The sequence below is a fragment of the Schistocerca americana genome, chromosome 3 (assembly GCF_021461395.2).
Source record: "Schistocerca americana isolate TAMUIC-IGC-003095 chromosome 3, iqSchAmer2.1, whole genome shotgun sequence".
Classification (NCBI taxonomy): domain Eukaryota; kingdom Metazoa; phylum Arthropoda; class Insecta; order Orthoptera; family Acrididae; genus Schistocerca; species Schistocerca americana.
The window spans coordinates 536027551-536049516 of NC_060121.1; the positions used below are offsets into that span (position 1 = coordinate 536027551).

Here is a 21966-nt window from a genome sequence, read left to right on the forward strand (position 1 = left end):
TCAGCCGAGAGTGTTATGAAGAACAGCAGCCATCAGACATTTATTAGTCTTTTAGTTTATTAGTTTGTTCACTAATGTCTTGAATAAATGTGGTATTTTACCAGAACACATGCTTACATATTCCCCTGCAAACTTCCATTTTTACATCCTATTGGTATCTGTTGTGCAACAGATGATTATGGCCAGGTTATTTATTCGATGATCATAAAAATATCTGAATGGTGCGAAAAGTGGCAGTTGACCCTAATTAACGAAAAGTGTGAGGTTGTCCACACGAGTGCTAAAAGGAACTCGTTAAACTTCGGTTACATGAGAAATCAGTCTAATCTAAAAGCCGTAAATTCAACTAAATACCTAGGTATTACAATTACGAACAAATTAAATTAGAAAGAACACACAGAAAATGTTGTGGGGAAGGCTAACCAAAGGCTGCGTTTTATTGACAGGACACTTAGAAAATGTAACAGACCTACTAAGGAGACTGCCTACACTACGCTTGTCCGTCCTATTTTAGAATACTGCTGTGCTGTGTGGAATCCTTACCAGATAGGACTGACGGGGCACATCAAAAAAGTTCAAAGAAAGGCAGCATGTTTTGTATTATCATGAAATATGGGAGAGAGTGTCACAGAAGTGATACAGGATTTGGGCTGGAAATCATTAAAAGAAAGGCGTTTTTTCATTGCGACGGAATCTCCTCATGAAATTCCAGTCACCAACATTTATTCATTGACATATAGTCAGCACGGATTCAGAAAATATCGTTCTTGTGAAACACAACTAGCTCTTTATATTCATGAAGTAATAAGTGCTATCAACAGGGGATGTCAAATTGATTCCATATTTTTAGATTTCCAGAAGGCTTTCAACACCGTTCCTCACAAGTGTCTTCTAATTTAACTGTGTGCCTACGGAGTATCGCCTCAGTTGTGCGACTGGATTCATGATTTCCTGTCAGAAAGGTTAGTTTGTAATAATAGACGGGAAGTCATACAGTAAAACAGAAGTAATATCTGGCGTTCCCCAAGGAAGTGTTATAGGCCCTCTATTGTTCCTGATCTATATTAATGACATAGGAGACAATCTGAGTAGCCGTCTTAGAATGTTTGCAGATGATGCTGTCATTTTCCGTCTTGCAAGGCCATCAGATGATCAAAACGACTTGCAAAATGATTTAGATAAGATATCTGTATGGTGTGAAAAGTGGTAATTGATCCTGAATAAAGAAAAGTGCGAAGTTACACTCCTGGAAATTGAAATAAGAACACCGTGAATTCATTGTCCCAGGAAGGGGAAACTTTATTGACACATTCCTGGGATCAGATACATCACATGATCACACTGACAGAACCACAGGCACATAGACACAGGCAACAGAGCATGCACAATGTCGGCACTAGTACAGTGTATATCCACCTTTCGCAGCAATGCAGGCTGCTATTCTCCCATGGAGACGATCGTAGAGATGCTGGATGTAGTCCTGTGGAACGGCTTGCCATGCCATTTCCACCTGGCGTCTCAGTTGGACCAGCGTTCGTGCTGGACGTGCAGACCGCGTGAGACGACGCTTCATCCAGTCCCAAACATGCTCAATGGGGGACAGATCCGGAGATCTTGCTGGCCAGGGTAGTTGACTTACACCTTCTAGAGCACGTTGGGTGGCACGGGATACATGCGGACAAGCATTGTCCTGTTGGAACAGCAAGTTCCCTTGCCGGTCTAGGAATGGTAGAACGATGACAGTTTGAATGTACCGTGCACTATTCAGTGTCCCCTCGACGATCACCAGTGGTGTACGGCCAGTGTAGGAGATCGCTCCCCACACCATGATGCCGGGTGTTGGCCCTGTGTGCCTCGGTCGTATGCAGTCCTGATTGTGGCGCTCACCTGCACGGCGCCAAACACGCATACGACCATCATTGGCGCCAAGGCAGAAGCGACTCTCATCGCTGAAGACGACACGTCTCCATTCGTCCCTCCATTCACGCCTGTCGCGACACCACTGGAGGCGGGCTGCACGATGTTGGGGCGTGAGCGGAAGACGGCCTAACGGTGTGCGGGACCGTAGCCCAGCTTCATGGAGACGGTTGCGAATGGTCCTCGCCGATACCCCAGGAGCAACAGTGTCCCTAATTTGCTGGGAAGTGACGGTGCGGCCCCCTACAGCACTGCGTAGGATCCTACGGTCTTGGCGTGCATCCGTGCGTCGCTGTGGTCCGGTCCCAGGTCGACGGGCACGTGCACCTTCCGCCGACCACTGGAGACAACATCGATGTACTGTGGAGACCTCACGCCCCACGTGTTGAGTAATTCGGCGGTACGTCCACCCGGCCTCCCGCATGCCCACTATACGCCCTCGCTCAAAGTCCGTCAACTGCACATACGGTTCACGTCCACGCTGTCGCGGCATGCTACCAGTGTTAAAGACTGCGATGGAGCTCCGTATGCCACGGCAAACTGGCTGACACTGACGGCGGCGGTGCACAAATGCTGCGCAGCTAGCGCCATTCGACGGCCAACACTGCGGTTCCTGGTGTGTCCGCTGTGCCGTGCGTGTGATCATTGCTTGTACAGCCCTCTCGCAGTGTCCGGAGCAAGTATGGTTGGTCTGACACACCGGTGTCAATGTGTTCTTTTTTCCATTTCCAGGAGTGTATTCACATGAGTACTAAAAGAAATCAGCTAAATTTCAATTATGCGATAAGTCACACAAATCTGAGGGCTGTAAATTCAACTATTACTTAAGGATTACAATTACAAATAACCTAAATTGGAACGATCAAATAGATAATACTGTGGGTAGAGCAAACCAAAGACTGCGATTGATTGGCAGAACACTTAGAAAGTGCAACAGGTATACCAAAGAGACTGCTTGCACTACGCTTGTCCCCCTATTCTGGAATACTGCTGTGCGGTGTGGGATCTGCATCAGGTGGGACTGATGGATGACATCGAAAAAGTACAAAGAAGGGCAGCTCATTTTGTATTATCGTGAAATAGGGGAGATAGTGTCACAGACATGATATGTGAATTGGAGTGGCAATCATTAAAACAAAGGCGTTTTTCGTTGCAACAGGAACTTTTCATGAAATTTCAATCACCAATTTTCTCCTCTGATTGCGAAAGCATTATGTTGGCACTCACTCACATAGGGAGAAATGATCATCACAATAAAATAAGAGAAATCAGGGCTCGCATGGAAAAATTTTAGTGCTCGTTTTTCCTGTGTGCGGTTCGAGAGCAGAACGGTAGAGAGACAGCATGAAGGTGGTTCACTGAACCCTCTGCCAAGCACTTTATTGTGAATAGCAGTGTAATCACGTAGATGTAGATGAACTTTCTCCTCCGAATGCGAAAATATTTTGTTGACGCCGACCTACATAGGGAGGAACGATCACCACGATAAAATAAGGGAAATCAGAGCTCGTACGGAAAGATATAGGTGTTCATTCTTTCCGCCCACTCTACAAGATTGGAATAATAGGGAATTGTGAAGGTGGTTTGATGAACCGTCTGCCAGGCACTTAAATGTGATTTGCAGAGTATCCATGTAGATGTAGAATGTGCTGATCTGGCAACTCAATTTATTTATATGAGGATCACTCCAAAAGAAGTGCACACTATTTTTTTTTTAAATCCATCTTTTATTCTACATGTTTGAAAGTTTTACAGTGTGTAGATACATCCTTTAGGAACAATATTTTCATTTCTCCACATAATTTCCATCCCTCTCCACTGCCTTACACCATCTTGGAACCAGCGCTTGTATACCCGCATGGTAAAATTCTGGACCAACCTGTTGGAGCCACTGTTTGGCAGCGTCCACAAGGGACTCATCTTCAAACCTTGTTCCATGAAGTGGAGTCGTTCAGTTTCCCAAAGAGATTATAGTCACATGGAGCCAGGTCAGGACTGTAAGGCGGGTGTTTCAGTGTTGTCCATCCGAGTTTTGTGACTGCTTCTTTGGTTTTTTGACTGACATGTGGCCATGCATTGTCGTGCAACAGCAAAACATCCTACTTTTGCCGATGTGGTCGAACATGACTCAGTCGAGCTTGAAGTTTTTTCAGTGTCATCACATATGCATCAGAATTTATGGTGGTTCCACTTGGCTTGATGTCCACAAGCATGAGTCCTTTGGAATAGAAAAACACCATTGCCATAACTTTTCCAGCAGAAGGTGTCGTTTTGATTTTTTTTTTCTTGGGTGAATTTGCATGATGCCATTCAACCGACTGCCTCTTCATCTCTGGTGAAAAATGATTGAGCTATGTTTCATCACCTGTCACAATTCTTCCAAGAAATTTATCTCCACCATTCTCGTACTGTTCCAAAAGTTCACTGCAAACCGTTTTTCTGTTTCTTTGTGAGCCACTGTCAACATCCTGGGAACCCACCTGGCACAAACCTTTTTTGACGCCAACACTTTCAGTATTCTGCAAACACTTCCTTCCCCTATCCCAACGTAGTGTGACAATTCGTTCACTGTGATGCGTCTGTCAGCAGTCACCAATTCGTTAACTCTCTGCACACTATATGGAGTGTGTGCAGTATGAGGCCTGCTGGTGCGAGGACAATCCTCAATATTGCCGTGCCCTCTTTCATCACGTAACCTGCTTGCCCACCGACTAGCTGTACCGCGATCGACAGCAGCATCTCCATATGCCTTTTTCAACCTCTTGTGGATGTTTCCCACTGTCTCGTTTTCACAGCACAGGAATTCTATGACAGCACATTGCTTCTGACGAACGTCAAGTGTAGCAGCCATCTTGAAGACATGCTGTGACGGCGCCATTCACGGGAACAGGTTGAACTAAGTTTGAAAACAAGCGGGAAGGATGTATCTACAAACTAAAACTTTCACACATGCAGAATGAAAACTGTATTTTTACAAAAATAGTATGCATTTCTTTTGGAGTGACCCTCGTACATCAAAGGTTTTTCTTCCGTGTATACCCTGATACTGTCTCCCTACTTTCCATATTAACACATACCTCATTTTTCACCTTCATCACAAGCACCGATCCCCAACCATATACATATTGATGCCCTTCATGACTAACAGTTATTCCTCACCAGGTGATGCTGCTATTGCCTGGATGGGTATATATGAATAGCAGATTAGTAGTCATAATGTTCTGGTTGATCAGTGTACGCTTTGAAGTTGCATTTATGAGTTACATTCATGGAAAGGAGTGGGTGATTCTGTTGGCAATTATCTGCTGCAGATGGTTCTCATAGCTGTTTTTACTGCATTGCTTCTTGATCTTCTGTCACCACCCAAAAGGCAGCAGGTCGAGGCTGGCTGATAAGATGTTGCGCTATGAAAGAATTTCTTCAAATGGCATCAGCGATGTTGTCCAGGATCTGCCATGTTGTCTCACACTTAAGTATCTTCCTAATACCCAGTTACTGATTCACAGCATGCAAGAAATTACACCAGGAACCAGTTTGAACACAGACAACAGTGCACAGCTCACAACACTCTTCTATAATGAGGCTACATGTAGTAAGTCCACCTAGGAATGGTTCAAGAAAGCTGCAAATCTTGCATAAAGGAACACTCTGAAGTCCCGAAATTAAACATTAGGCCAGCCATAAGTGCTGACAGGCTCAGACAACAGGAGCACATGTGGTGTCACAATCAGAAGTGAAGCGAGTCTAACTGTTACAAAAACTTCACCTTCCTTCCACTTACTCTCAGAGTTAGGCCATTCCATCTGCATCATGGATACTGATGAAAGGTCAGCTCTGCTAGCTGCAAGAGACCTTGGGGAATACACCAACCGACTACATCCACCACCACCACCTTGGAGTCCATTACTACAAAACCGTAACTGTCTGGCTGAAGAGAACTTTGACTGTGATTGACTGACCCAATCTAGCATAAATGAAGAACCCATCTGCCCATCTGTGAGGTGTTCAGCTTGAGAGCACGGCACATGTGCTGACACTTATGGGCAGTGCAAGTATCACCTTACTGGCTGTAGGCTGGGACATCCTCTTCAGCTGTCCTGTGTGTCACTGTTGGGTCTTCTACCTTCATGCCATCTCAACAACAGGGGCATGTAGATTTCTGGGGCTGAGCCTGAGTACAGCTCTGAGAGGCATCCACAGCCATGCTGAGTGGTAGTGATGTGATCAGCCACTGGATCATCCTATGACAAAGCCGCAGCACTGACTCCTGACAATACCAGAGTCAGTGCCTGCAAATTCCTCGCTGTTTGCCAATGTGCTACCCTGTGCCATCAGCAACCAAAGCCCAACATGTTCGCTGCTTGGCAGCACCAGGAAAAAGGCAGAGTGAAGGTAAACCTCTTGCTAATAAATTATCATTGATTGAATGATGTGTCATTAGTGCCCGGCACTCCGCAGGACTCCCACCAGTATATCTGCACTCATCTAGCCTACACTAATGTAGGAGGCGGCATCTGGGGAGGAGGGGATTCCTACACAGTCTGATGTGTCAATTCATTTGCTGCCAATTGCTATTGGAAACATCAGCATACATCCTCGGATAGAATGTCTCCAAAACAGGCACAACTTGAGCTTTTTTTAGATGTTAATAGGTGGCATTAGGTCCATGACCCATGAAGAAGTTTGTCAGATCTCTTTAAGGATACTTGTGCCTCACTCCTAGTCTCTTGTTTTATGTTTGGGAGATAAACCAAGAGTATGCCTTACTGTTTGGGTGCCATCATGTTGTTTTTGTCGACGAGGAGGATCTGATTATGAATTTGATCCTTGCTGTATTCCTTTTAAATACTGCACATTGTGATGCTGACAGTGTCACTTTACAGACAGAGGCAGGTGATCACAATGCCATCATTGCCATGATGGTTACTGAAAGTTTAATAAATTAATCAAGAAAGCTAGGAAAGCTTTTATACTGGAATGAGCAGATCATCATTTCCGGAACCCATGCTGAGTCTTACAGAGGAGATTTTTGGTCATGTTATAATATGCAAGCATAATTATCTTTCCTTCAAGTGGCAACATTTCTTTTGCAGTACTCTAAAATTTTCAAACGTTTTGCTTCCAACTCTTTCACTTCCATGTCTTTTCTCTAGAACACTCCATTCCTTTGCATGCTGTTCTTTGAGTTGATTACAATAGTCTACATACAGTGCATTCCTGGACTGGAATATCCAAACTGTCAATGCCTCCAGTATCAGACACATCACCCTAAATCTGCCTACATGTAACAAATTTCTCCCTCGTGTTTTCAAAAAGGCATTCACCATTAACAGGAATGCACCTTTCAATGTTAGCATTCCTATGGGAAACACTGCAAACTAATTTCACAATAATCATCAAATTTTGGTATTTATCAATAAGAGATGACCAACTTTTTCCCCAGAATAATTGTACTCTTTAAAAGAGCTGACAAAATGTTGTAGAGAAGTCAGGTTTTTTAATTCACATATTAAATTATCTGTTGCAGTTTCGCTTAAGTGATTACTTTCTGTGAGAGTACAAAGCAGCTTATCAAGACATTATTTTGCCAAACTAATGTTTGACATAACCAAACGTGGATCAAGATAATAATGGCGAGCATCAGCATGTAGATTAAGGGTGATCTGTTATTAAGTTTGATGAAAAATGTCTGAAGAATGTTCTACATTCTTGTCAAAATGCAAGAATATCAATGGCTTTCACATCTGAACTGGTTTTCTTTAATTCTTTACAGGGTGTCAAACCTAGTTTTCTGCAATTATCGGATATTTCTTATTCCTTGGCTTCAGGCAACATGGCTGATTGCTTTTCTTTAATATCTCTGGCTTCATAAAAAATTTTAATTTGTACATACCATAGCTGCATGGAGAAATGGAATTAACAGAGCATCTGTCTGGAACTTTGTTTGGAAAGGCATAGACTGCCAACTTGAAACAAGCAAGTTTGGGATATGGCAATGGTTCATTAATAAACTTACTCATCAACATGAAACGTTCACTCTTCAGTTCATTCGTACCTTTCTTCTTACCCTTGACAAATTTATTCATGTTTGGTATCACATCAATTGCACTTTGAGCATTTGAGGAATTCAGCAGCCACTGAATACAACCAAATTTTTTTGGAAACATGGAGTCTGAATACCAAGGATATAATGCTCTCCTGGCTGGAACATTCTTGTATAAATTATGCAAGGTTTTCAAAAATAATGCAGTGTTCCAATGTGTTGCCTTGACTGCACCTTTGAAGGCATTACACATAATACTGTTCACTACATTACCAATATCTAGCAGAAATAGGTAATTCACATTTGGGCTATCCATCAAAATGTTTATAATCTTACCTTTGGTACATCTTGTCACATCAATGAACAAAGATGAAAGGTTGGTAGCTCTGGAGTGACCAAGAAAAAGATGTGAAATACAAATCGTTACTTCTTTTTTTCGTGTATTTTCATCCATTGGTGTGTGTCCCAAAACTTTATTAGTGATTCATCACAACCAATAACAATATAACTGGCTTTCATCAAGCAATCCAAACAACAGTTGATTGCAATTGCGAACATAAGAACACTCTTTAAGCTGCATCTGTCTATACACATTCTTGAGATTACAGTAACATGCGTTATTTCTGTGTCATTGTTTCAATGCATCAGAATTTCTGAAGTCATATCATCATCTTTTAACACAAATTCTGCAAGTCATTGTGGGTAATTTGCTGTTGAATGTAATATAGATACTTTTGATTTGAAAGCAATTTATATGGAAGTGTGTGGAAGTGGTAGGTGACTGGGTTGCAGGTGACTTTTGGCTGAAAAACACATCAAGTTAAGAGTGAGTTCTCTTACTTAAAGCTTGCTGAGCACACTTTTCCCCCTTCACATGGCAGAAAAGCACATGCTGTCCCATATTACTTAAAAATATTTGGGCAGAGCTGTAACTGCTATATTCTGTGTGCGCGCACGCACACACGCACACACGCACACACACACACACACACACACACACACACACACAGACAGACAGACACGTGCGTACATCCTTGATGAAATACAGTGTTCCTATTCATCATTGTGTTAACAACTAATGGCCTTGACCCCTAGCTACATCCATTTCACAAACGTAACAATAACAATCTTTTAATATCAACAATATAAACAAACTTTCCCAAAAGTGTAAACATTTAATTACAAGAATTACAAGAAGACCACATCCTTGGGGATACGATACTGCAGATTGCCAAAAAAGTTTGTAAAATAAGTTCAAATTGGCAAGAATGGATTGACATAGACATGTCACAATATGTGAGTGCAGATCTAGTTGTTTTTGTATTTGGATGTAGTACCCTGCTACATTAATTTCAGTTTACATTAGATGTGCAACCCATTTTCATGGTAACTACAGGTCTGATATTGAAAACACACAGTGCAAAAGTTGTCTGTGAAAATGCCTCATAAGCACATAGTAAAAGTTACAATAAAACTAATGTTTTAGCTTACCCTTCTTATAACAATCCAAATGTGAAAACAATGTTTAATCACTGGAGCATACTAACTTTAAGAAACACCACTATTTAACAATAGACTTGTTATACTTCAAATAATATTGCAATGCAAGTCTCCATTACACATGGCACAATGGTCATGAATGCTAACGAAGGTGAACTACTCTGCTCTGACAAGAAAACACACAGATAGATCCTTTCTCTCACGTGTACAGGTGGTTTATGCAATTTTCTGTCAAAGGTAAATCGTTCAATGAGAAATCAGTAAGGGGAGGAAGATGTCATAAGAAGCTCCTGATAAAATGACAGGAAAGTGGGAGAGGACAACTCCCACCACTGTAATGACTTTTCTTTCCTCATTGCTAAGACATACCATGTTTACATGAATAATCTGCACATACTTTTCCTCGAATTTAAGGATAAAAAACTGGGTTTCACAGATTAATTCTAGTAAGGTTGGTACTGCTCAACCTACAACAATAGATCATGCTATAGTGTTTCTGCAACATAAGTACGCGACTTGTCAGTAGCATGTCATTAAGTATTAACCACATGTTAACTTTTAATTATGGCTACAAGTTCTCATTACCACTTACCTGCAGCTAAAGAAAAACTTAAAGAATTCGAAGAAGCTGAGAACATTGGAAACTGTGCAGCAGGAAGAAAGCCGAATGTGAGCAAGGGTTGTATTCGCGACTGGCAAATAAACAAAACGTGACTTCAAGAAACAAATGATAATCGCTGGGGATTTCATGGCCAAAAAGTGTAGCATCTGGACTTCAAAAACTGCTCTGTGACACAGTAGGTGAGAAGCGACAATACAGAAGTGTGGCGACAAGTTAAATGTGCCTTCCCAAACCATTGGCTTTAGCCAAAGAACTAGCCATCACTTTTTTCAAAGCTAGCTGGGACTGGCTACCAAGACTTTTCAGTTGACATGGATTATGCTTCTGGAGGGAAACTACCATTGCTTAATGGCTTACGGGCACTTACGGGGAAAAAGTAGTGAATTTTAATTGCTATAGAATTTGGAGCGTGAACCTTCCTATACATTATCGTAAACTGGTAATGGATCAAATGCCAGTCTACTTTGAGATGCCACTCAATAACACCGTGAAAAGAAAAGGGGACTCTAGAGTCATGATATGAACCGGCGGCAATGAGGAGGTACAGTGATGATGGAACTGAATATAGATGAAAGCTACCCCCTTATGTGATATTTAAATGGAAAATAAATCCAAAAATATCAGTTCAATCCATATTGGCAACAGCGAATCTAAAAGGGTGGATGGACCATGATGTTGGGGTTGAGTGGGTGACGCATGTTTGGCAATGTTGCCCTGATGTGTTGTTGTATTTATGTAACATGGTTGTCCTGGACAGCTTCCAGGAACTGAGGAAGTCTGAGACAAGTTGCACAGAGAGGAAACACCGACTTGGTCACTACCCCTAACATCCGTCATGCAACCACTAATGTGTGCGTAAATTAGCCAGTCAAAGCTGCACTTAAACAGTGATATACATAATGGATGGCCGAAGAGAACCACAAGTTCACACTGAGTGGAAAAATCAAGCGGCCAGATTTGTCCTACATTTGTGAGTGGCACTCCATTCTGTTCCCACTGTCAGAAAAGTCCTTTAGAAAATGTGGTATCACAAATTCACTGGACGAAATAAAGGCTGACACTCTACGGGAAGATGGTAACAAAATGATTCCTCCACTAGTGATGAAGTGGTTATGAACAGAGTCATTACGTTAGAATAATTTTTTGTAAATAACACACAAATTCAATTTTTTTTCCTCACTTAAAATTACGGTGCCTGGATTATTTGATGGTGCAGATTATTCAGGTATAAACACCATTAGCCAATATGCAGTTATATGGCCATGGCTGTTAAACATTGGGATAATTTACATGGAATAATAGTCATATAGTTGACACTCTTTGAAATATTAAGTATTTTGAAATCTAAGATTCATAAAGCTCAATAAAATTAAATTATGATTCTAGATTAAACACACAGAATTCCTTTTTTAAGATAAAAATGCTTTACCCTGAGAATGTTAGATTTTCCAGAAGAGACTGCCATCTTTATTGTGTCTAAATAGACTTTCACATAGCCATACATGTTTTATAGCAACCCTTGCTATCTTGACAATATCCTCTGTTGTAGGAATGTCATGTTCATTTCAAAGCTGCTTATCCTTAGACCGACATCAGGATTCATATTAGACTGCACTGAATCAAAAACAATGAATGAAGGACAGAATTCTATGTAATAAAACCACACAACAGGTTAACAGAGAAACTTGTGTATTTGTGGACTTATACACCAAGAACAATAACAGGCTGGTCGGTCGATTGATCTTACATAGGTTTCTCACTTAACAGACTTTTTTTCCTCCTTTACAGTTTCTACACAATGAGCAAGAAGGTTTAACATGTTTTAATTCTTGTGAAAGGGTTCTTTAGCGAGATAAAGCATGCACCATTTGGACCACTGCTTTTGCCACTGAACAACACAACTGATAATCCATTAACTGCAACATGTTCAAACAAACGTCTACACCATTTATTGAGACGTTTACACGAGCTATCAATCTCATCATCTGTATTCGCAATTTCTACATGTGCAAGAGTAAAGAAGTTCTCCAGCATAATTTCACAAGTTCGTCGAACAACATCCTTCGCCGAGCTCTGTACCTCACATTTGAGCTGTTGAGTACAAGTATCTTCAGTGCCTATATTTGATTTCAAAAGTGAGTCAGATATATAATTCGAGTACTTCTGAATTATTTCACCACAGCCGATAATTGATGCTGAAAAGAGAAGAGGAATACCTTTTATCTGACTATCAGTAAATAAGAATAGGTGATTATTATTATTAAAAATAGTAACGCTGCTACTACTACTACTACTACTACTACTACTACTACTACATACAAATTCTTTCAAAATACTTTATAATTGCATTTTATGAAGGAACATCTATTTTAAATTCAAATACACACTTCATTTCCTATAGCATGTCTTTCTCACAGCATCACAAATTTTTGTTTAATTCAAATAAGAACTAGTTTTGAAGTACTTGTAAAACATTATCAATACTGCCACAATAAACAAATGTGAATTATGGTTAACTGGTCATCCACAAAAAAGAATGCAGAAACCAGCTACCTTAAAAATATATGAAAAAGTACTTAACACTGTAACACAAGAGTCTCCAAGCGAATGCCATATTTGTCTTCCTGCAAGGTAAAATTCAAAATGATCAGCCCTCCAATCACAATTCCAGACACATTCTGTCAAATTATTGTGTCCAGATTTCCACACATGTTGATAGATCAACTGGTCAAATGGCAAAGCCCTGTATGGGAAAACTTCAGAATGATGTTGCACTTCCATTGTTTGGAAGAGGAACTCCACAGCAAAGTTGCTCTATGAATATAACCTCTCTATCTCCCCCCCCCCCCCCCCCTTCCTCCCCTAGTGGGGAGGGATACATGTTATGCCGTGGTGTCTTCCACACAGGAAGCTTAAGTTGCTGCTTCATCAATGATCTCATTTTCATGAATTTCCACTACCGTATTTACTCGAGTCTAAGCCGCACTCGAATCTAAGCCGCACCTGAAAAATGAGACTCAAAATCAAGGAAAAAAAATTTCCCAAATCTAAGCCGCACGTGAAATTTGAGACTCAAAATTCAAAGGGAGAGAAAAGTTTTAGGCAGCATCTCCAAATCGAAACAAAGTTGGTCCATTGTAATATGAGACACAATTTAGGTCGAATGAATGACTATACAGCTACAGTAGTTTGGTTCGAGTCGTAAGCTTAGCAGTTAAGCACTACCAGGTAGCCATTGCTATGCGTCAGGCGCTCCATCCGTATTTATACAGATACCCTTCCTTTTTCACATGCTTTGTCTGGTTTGAATTGATTGCTTATTTTTCTTTGATCTGATAAGTGCAGTTTTCTTTGTTATAGGTGTTTACGTCACTCTAAGCTGAAAATGCATTACTGTACTGTGTCATGCATTGTTTGTCGCAATTCTGATAGTGCGTGTTTACGGCCTGTCGCCGCTCGCAGCATGGCTTGCTTTAGCGCGCGCGACCGCCGCTTAAAAAAAAAAAATTTTTTTTAGAGGAATCGTCTCATTAGCGAAACAATGGCAAGAGACTGCTATTCGTTGTTACTTACACTGCTGCTTTCTTTGATAATGATCAACAAGAACCAAATAATAGACTGCGTATGATAGAAGATGTTCTGAATGAGAGTTTAGCGAAAAGTTTTCTCCGTTTGAAAATCTTCGCAGGCGCCTCTTTAGTACATTACATTATGCACAGAAATTAGAGTCATCTTAGATTTAAAATTCTAGTCAATTGCCGTGCTTCATTTCTGACTGTATCACTGTTAAGCATAAGAATAATACGAATATAAACATGACACGATATGCATATTCTTCCGCGTTTGCTGTTGTCTCACTCTAGTTTTGTGGTTTATTAGGCAGACAGGATTTAAATGAGATACCAGCAAACACGAAACAATACATGGCAAAATGTTTATATTCATATTATTCTTATGGTGACGAGAATACTGCATGTGATTCACAATTTATAAAAGTTCCTATTAGCAACCATCTCCTCTCACAGGTAGGAAAAAATCCATAACGTAGAGTTGGCCATATTGACAAACATCCCAAACAGTCTTGCCAGTCGGGTTTTCGTAGTACATTGAAATGCTGCTACATTCGAAGATGAACAATACGGAATTTGTATTTACTTCGTTGGATAATGAATGAAAATGCAGTGGTCGAAACTCGAGGCGGAGAAAAAAGCTTGTCTTCCACCTTTTTTTTTCTTTTTAAATTTATTTACTGACACAGAGGTTTTGGCGCCAGTATTTATCTTTGTGCCTACATAGCATGCCTGTGTAGCGCTACATATATTCGACAGCAGAAGTAAGTTGTGGCGGCACCCACCAACTTTTTTCAGAATTTCCACTTACTTTGCACTCGATTCTAAGCCGCAGGCGGTTTTTTGGAACTTTTGAACATGTATCACATATGCTCTGATGACTTCAGTATAATAATGAAAATTTATTTTGGAAGCAATCTTGAGGGAATATTCAGGAAGTCTGACAAATTTTTTAGCCTATTTAAAAACATCAATCTACACTGCAGCACAACTGTTGTACACAGTAAAAGCAACAAAACGTGTAGGTTGGGATACAGTTCTGTTTACACTTCAACAGATTCAACATAATTCTGAACTTTTAATCTCATCTTGCTTTCAGCTGTTCAAGGTTTTATTTTATGATTGCAGTTTGGGCACTAAGCCATTCCCAAGCATAATATTTTGAAATGTACATTTACATTAGGCAGAAATCTATAATAATTCTGAATTTAACATTTTTTCTTTCACTCTATGAATCACCAAACCCAGAACTTGATTCATAAATGGGCAACAATGAGCTAGGACCAGCACAGAAGTTACGAAGCTCTCAGTTTTTGAAAGATAAAGAAAAATATCCACCAGAATTGTTCTGAAATGTACCCAGCAAGTATTTCACAGATGTTTTTTATTTATGATTGACGTTGAAATCTATTATTCAATTACAGAATGTTGACACAGACCACAACGAGCCACTAATAATTATTTGTGACAGATTGAAATGTCCCTCATCAATCTTTATTTTAAAACTCAAGAGAGTTGTGCAATATGTTGACTAACAACAGAAAATAATTACCCCATGAAAATGGATTCTGAAGACCTGATTAGTGGTTTGGTTGGTGTACTCCACAAGCTGGAGTTTGATGTGCAATAAAAGGTATAAAGTGCACCAGTATTCTTTTCCCATTCTTATTCAATTTTCCACTGGAATGTCAGGAAGAAATATTTTTGGCATGCCACCGCATAAGTTTAAATTTATAATTTTGCAGCCATTGTTGTTTAAGCTGTAAGCAGAACACTGTAATTCTTGAAATACATGCTACTAGAATTGAAGAGAGCAAGGCTCTCAATTAAGCACTATGTCTTTCCTGCAGCATCTCCCAGCAGAATTAGTTGAGCATACTTTGTGAAACTCGTGCACTGATTGTGAATGGATCACTATTCCTCATCTGATTTCAGATTTTGCTTTGAAAGTGAAAGTATCTTCTTCACAAAATGTGTAATTACAATGAAGCAACAACAATAATATTTTACCTGTTTTGTCTACACGAGTTACGTGGCTGAACAGACTGGCAGCATATTGATTGGATGCACGATGACTAATATTAACGCCTAATTCTTGTGCCTGTGAGTTTGTGGAAGCGCTATTTTTTTGTCGCTGGCTCTCAGCTCTTAAGCATCCAGCATGTATGACGTCACCAAATTCTATACCTAACAACAGATACCACATTAATAACTTTTATCAAAGGGAGATAGAATTTTTTAAAAAATATTAAGGTACATTGACCTCACTAATAATAACACTGCTGTTTCAAAGGTGATAGCAAGCTTTCTTAATTTGAGGCAAAATGCACTAAAAATTTCAGTCACAATGTACACCGATCAGCCGCAACATTATGACCACTGACCTACTATCAATATAAAACCACTCAGGTGATACCATCGTCACCTGGTGAGCGATGACTGCTTGTCCGATGCATGCACAGAGCATGTAGAGTGTGTGTGTGTGTGTGTGTGTGTGTGTGTGTGTGTGTGTGTGTGTCGGTGAGCGCGCGCGCGTGTGGTGGCGTGCGCGTTGTCCTTAGTGTAAGTTAGTTTAAGTAATGTCCAAATCTAGGGGCCGATGACCTCGGCAGTTTAGTCCCTTAGGAATTCACACACATTTGAAGGCCCCCCCCCCCCCCCCCTGCCCCCCTTGTTTTATTGGCCCACTCTCGGCATAAGCATTTCGGAAACAGCACGACTTGTCAGGTATTTGAGGAGTGCTGTGGTGAGTGTCTTGAACATGTGGTGACACCAAGGTGAAACCACGCCCAGACGTTGTGGGATCAGTTGGCCACACCTCATTACATCGTAGGCCGGGAATATTGGTAAAACAGGAAGGTGGCGAACTGTGGCGGAACTAACATCCAACTTTAATTCTGAGCAGAATACAAATGTGTGTGAAAACACAGTGCATTGAACACACCTAATGATGGGCCTACACAGCCGACGACCCATACGCATGCCAACATTGGCATCTATGACTGAAATGGCCAGCTGGTCACTGGCACTGAACGTTGGTGCAGTGGCAGAGCACTGCAGGGTCTTACGAATCTCAATACCTTCTTCACCATGCTGATGGGAGGGTGCAAATCCGTAATCTTCAGGGGAACAGCTCCTTGGCATCTGTACTGTGGGACGAAGACAAGCTGGCAGCACCTCCATTCTGCTCTGGGGAACATTCAAGAGGGCATCCATGGGTCCAGTGGAGTTTATGCAATGCCTAATGATGACCAAAGTGTATCATACACTGGTTGCAGACCACAAACATCCCTTCACGATGATCATGTTTCCAGACAGCAGAAGCATTTTCCAACAAGATAATGTGCCATGTCAGAAGGCCAGGAGAGTGAGAGACTGGTTCCATGAACACAGTGGCGAGTTACAATTGATGTGGTGGCCACCTCAACTCACCAAATCTGAACCCAATTAAACACATCTGGGATGTGATTGAACATGGCGCTGGCTCATGGCCCTCCTTCCCGGAATTTATGGGAATTAGGCGGTGTGTGTGTGTGTGTGTGTGTGTGTGTGTGTGTGTGTGTGTGTGTGTGTGTGTGATGCTAACTCCCTCCAGCGACCTACGAAGGCCTCATTGTTTTCATTCCATGATGCGCTGCCACTTTTATCCATGCCAAAGATGGACATACTGGCTATGGGTAGATGGTCATAATGTTCTGGCTGCTCAGTGTATCAATGTGGTTAACTAAATACATGTATACCAATTATTGTTATTTCTATGCATGAAATAAACAGTTGAATGATTGAGGAGTATACATTAGATGGGTCCATAATAATGTAGGCTTCTTAATATTCATACACTGAACAGAATATTATGATGCCTGTGTGTGAGTGGCTGAGTGTACAAAAGGGGGGGAATGAAAAAACAAAGAGTAATGTCTATAAACTGTTAAAAGTAGCAATTAAATTCATACAACACTGTATTTCAACACTGAATTGAAATATAAACAAACCTTGTGCCAATTTTAGTTGTGTAAGTTTCATACATGCTTGGCTGTCTTCTATAGAAGAATGTCCTTGATTGCTAATCTGTATTTCCTCTCCCAGAAACCTCTCAGATAGATGTTGGAGTTTGCTTTTTCGGTATCTAGTACCCGTGAGGTTAAAAATTACACTGGTATCAATTACATATGGATGAAGCATCTGAAATGATAGATGTTGAATTAATGTACAACCTTTTTCCCTTACAAGGAATATAAAATTAATTGACCTTTTCCAAATTTGCCTGATAAGTGCTTTCCAGGTTCTCAATAGCCCAATGAGAATGGGCACCTATTCCTTGGCATGCATAGAGTGTTTACTGTGCAGATACTAGAATCCAACCCATGAATGATGGTAGTTTGCACCAATCAAGACAAGGACAAGGATTGCATTGTTCTGTTTCCAAGTGACAGTGGTGGTATGTGCACAAACAACCTTAGTGCCTGATGAAAGTGTGTGTGTGTGTGTGTGTGTGTGTGTGTGTGTGTGTGTGTGTCCCGCAAATTATGTCTCTTTCTTGCCTGTGCAGAAATTGTCATTCACCACCACCATCAGCCATAACAATTGCAGCCAGAGGAGTAAAAATTCACTAAATAACTCGCTATGATTACATATAATGCACACATTGCATATAAAATCCACAGCAGAGCACTCAGATACTACTGAATGATCAATGACTGTTGTAGAAAGTGTCATATGGTACGCAGAACAAGCCTAAACTCTACCATCATTATTCACAACTCCAACTATAGCAGAGCAAACCATGCACTGTCAAAGGGCTATGACTGTGCAGGTACCCTCCTCCAATGGACTGGCTACCACATGGCAGATTGACCAGAACTGGGTGTCAGGATAATATAACCTTCAGGAACCCAAGTACCACACAGAGTCCTTCCCTGCGTAATCCACACTTTTGAGAATTTGAGGAAGAATGAGGTAAAACCTGGGGAGTCTCCAAAATAAAAAGGTAGGAAGTAATGTAAGGGGATCACGAGAATAAGTCAAGTTAAAAACCTATGTGAAAACCAGGACAATGAGCAAAAATCAAGTGATAGTGGGAAGGAGGCGGGGAAGTAAACATGATGAAGAAGAAGAAGAAGAAGAAGAAGAAGGACAGGAATTGCCATACAGCAAAGGAGTACTGCAATTGCTTAGTACCCATGCATGCCATGTGCACACTCATTAAAGTGTTGTGGGCCTGCGGTCGATTAAATTTTCCTTTCAACACAAATAACTCCCCAAATATTCTATACTATTTTTGTAAACAGACTGGTTTTTCTGATGACAATGTAATAAGAGATTATTTCAGCAGCAGTGACTGAATGAACTTATTATAAACTAACATTTACTTACCTTAAGAGCATGGAGGTCATTGTTAAGAGACTGTCCGACCAAAATGGCATCTGGAGGAAGCAGTTGCCTCAGTTTTTCCTGAACATCTGCTAGACGTACAGTCACGTTTGAAAGCGTCTTTTTTGATACACCAGAATATCTTGTTAAATAATTTGTTATGTGATTATAAGGCTTCACATAAGTATCATACAACACCTGTTCATAAAGGTTCAGTGTTATATATTATAGACAGCTTCAACAGTACTATTATGTACACAAAATGAGAAATGGTTGATTTACATTTGTTGAAAAACAAATTCAAATTACTGGAGATGTTCACTAATGAAGACAAATCTTTGTCACAAAATGTGAATCAAAAAATTAGATTGACATTTCCATAACAACTGCAGATAGCTGCATGTAAAACAGGGCAATTTGTGGTCACAGCTGTGAAAAACAACACTGTCACATAGTACATGCAAAAATAGTACTATTAACTGTCGTTAACATGATATGGATTCTAATGTGCTAGTACAGCTAGATATGAAGATGGAAAAGATGCAAAAGCACGTCTGGACAGACAGTATGTAAGAATTGCCCACAAAGGGAAAGGTCTGGGTTTTACCTCCAGTCTGGAGATAGTTTTAATCTGTATGACTTATCTCATAATAAATAAAAGATTAATTTTGAAAATTTATGATCAACACAGGGCACTGAAAAGCAGAGAGGCTGCCTATATAACTTATTCACATTTTTACCATACAGTAGTCTTAAAACATTTAATAATGAACATTTACGATATTTTTCTGAATAATGAACATATACCATATTTTTCTCAGAATGATTTTAAAAGTTGTTGATTGTGAACTCTAACATGTCTGGCTCCTCAAATTACTTCATCAGCACATCCTGGCACCTGTGATAGATGCCTGCTGGCCACTGTGCAGTTTATTTGCAACATCCATTTCTCCATTATCGAACTACTACACACAACACTGTACATTGCTAATGCCTGTTAGAGTGTCCTCATATACTTTCTTAATTCACGAGGTTCAAACAGCTTTAAAATCATGGGTCTTCTGAAGCAAAAACCTGACTTTTTCCAAACTGGTTTTGATGCCTAGTTCCAGAACAGCGCAAATGTGTACAAATGCATGGTGATTATGATGAATAATGAGTGTTGTGTAGAGGACAGTTCAGGCTACGATCTGTACGAGTTCTGCAGTGTTATGTTCATTATTAAATTTTTTATGACACAGGAGGCATTACTTTTTGATCCATTTACATTATAAGAAAATTTGATTAGCTGTATTTCAGCTATCAGCTATGCAAATGAAATCTGTGTTGACTGTTCCCGATTGTAAAACATTGATGATTTAACGAACAAAAGCCTATTACCAAAAATTTTGAATTCTAGGCATGTGATGGCCATGCTCTTTTGAACAACATAAAACATAGTGTCTGGAAACTATCTTATACTAGCTCTAACTTTTTATGCATTATTAGCAATATAAGTTGTTGACAGAAAAACTCAGCAAGCTGTATACTATTCATACAATCTGCACTGTAACAAATTATGTTAATACCAGCAATACTGCATTGTAAATATTAAAAAATAAACTTTACTAATAATAGACATTTGATCATATTCATAAATGTTTTAATCAAACGAACTTGAAAAGTGCTATATCAATATAAATAAAAAATTTGGCATAAAGAAACAGAAAAATAGATGCTGCATGCATCATGTGTGCATTTTCACTTTCAACACTGCTGACTGCTCACATCCCAAAAAAATCCTATTTTTTTAAATAATAATATGGTAAGAAATGAAGCAAAACACAAAGGTCTCAAAGAGTTAAAATGGATGCACTATATACACTTTTTGATGCCTTTGGAATGTTCCTGATAATGTCAGTTCCAGTTATGTGCTTGCTGACCTTTTTTTATCAACAATTTACACTGCGAACAGTGTATAAAAAAAGGTTTAGCTAGTATAAGGTAGGTTCTGAACATTTCATTTCATGACACATTTGAAAGAGTGAGTTTTGCATGCTGCGAATCCTAACTTCTGGACAATAAGCTTTTGTTTGTTAAGGCATCAACAACAACACATTGAAACATCACATAGTAAAAATGCACTTTTGTCTCTTGCTCCCAGACTAAATAATGAACTACAGGAACTCCTTAACAGAATGTTTTATAAATATTTTGTAGTCTCATAAATATAAATACTGGACCGTATTACACTGAAAAGTGTAGAGATATATGTTTGAAAATCTTATCCATCGCAATAATACTCACCTTTAACTCTTCGTCCACAAGTGATATCCTTGTTAGTTCCATCCCTTCATTTGTTTGGCACATTTCACAGTCTAATGCATACATTGGTGATAAAGGGGTTACTTCCTGGTACACGTCTTTCGTATACACATAGTCTAAATATCTGCACAACACAGAAACATGACTGAGTAGGCAAAAATTATAGTATGAAGCAAATTGGTTTAAGTCACATGTTTTGTTAAAACATTCTTATTTAATATGGACAAGTAAGAAGAAAATGTCTCGTGCATTCCATCTACATATACTTCCTCCTCCTGAAAAACACAAACTTGTGTGCGTGGATTGTGCTTGCTTGTTTGAATGAATGGTTTGTGTTTCTCTTTCTTTTTCTGAGGAAGGCTGTGGCCAACGTTTATGTTTAAGTGTCTTCATTGTGCCTGTCTCCAACTTAGTATGTCCTCTTTACAGTAAGTAGCAATCTGTTTTTTCCTACATTGTTGATATTCCAAACTACTAACAGTTCATCATGTTTCATTTTAAATTAATCTTTTGATTTGGTCACTCATAGGTAACTGGTCAGTACATCACATTTATGAGACAAGTAACATCTAAATATATGACATAAAATAAAAGAGTTGTGTGTGTGTGTGTGTGTGTGTGTGTGTGTGTGTGTGTGAGAG

General features: G+C 39.9%; 1 protein-coding gene across 3 annotated transcripts in view; it reads right to left on the reverse strand.

The window, feature by feature from the left end:
• Positions 1-11754: 11754 nt before the first annotated feature.
• LOC124606896 (RNA exonuclease 5) overlaps positions 11755-21966 on the reverse strand; it is a 43183-nt gene continuing 32971 nt past the window's right edge. For all 3 annotated transcript variants that reach the window (XM_047138993.1, XM_047138996.1, XM_047138995.1), the window contains 5 exons: positions 21308-21449; positions 19025-19219; positions 17644-17833; positions 15662-15838; positions 11755-12277 (listed from right to left, as the gene is read on the reverse strand). In XM_047138993.1, coding sequence (XP_046994949.1) covers positions 11895-12277; positions 15662-15838; positions 17644-17833; positions 19025-19219; positions 21308-21449 — 1087 coding nt within the window. In that variant the 3' untranslated portion in view covers positions 11755-11894. The remainder of the gene's footprint in view (positions 12278-15661; positions 15839-17643; positions 17834-19024; positions 19220-21307; positions 21450-21966) is intronic.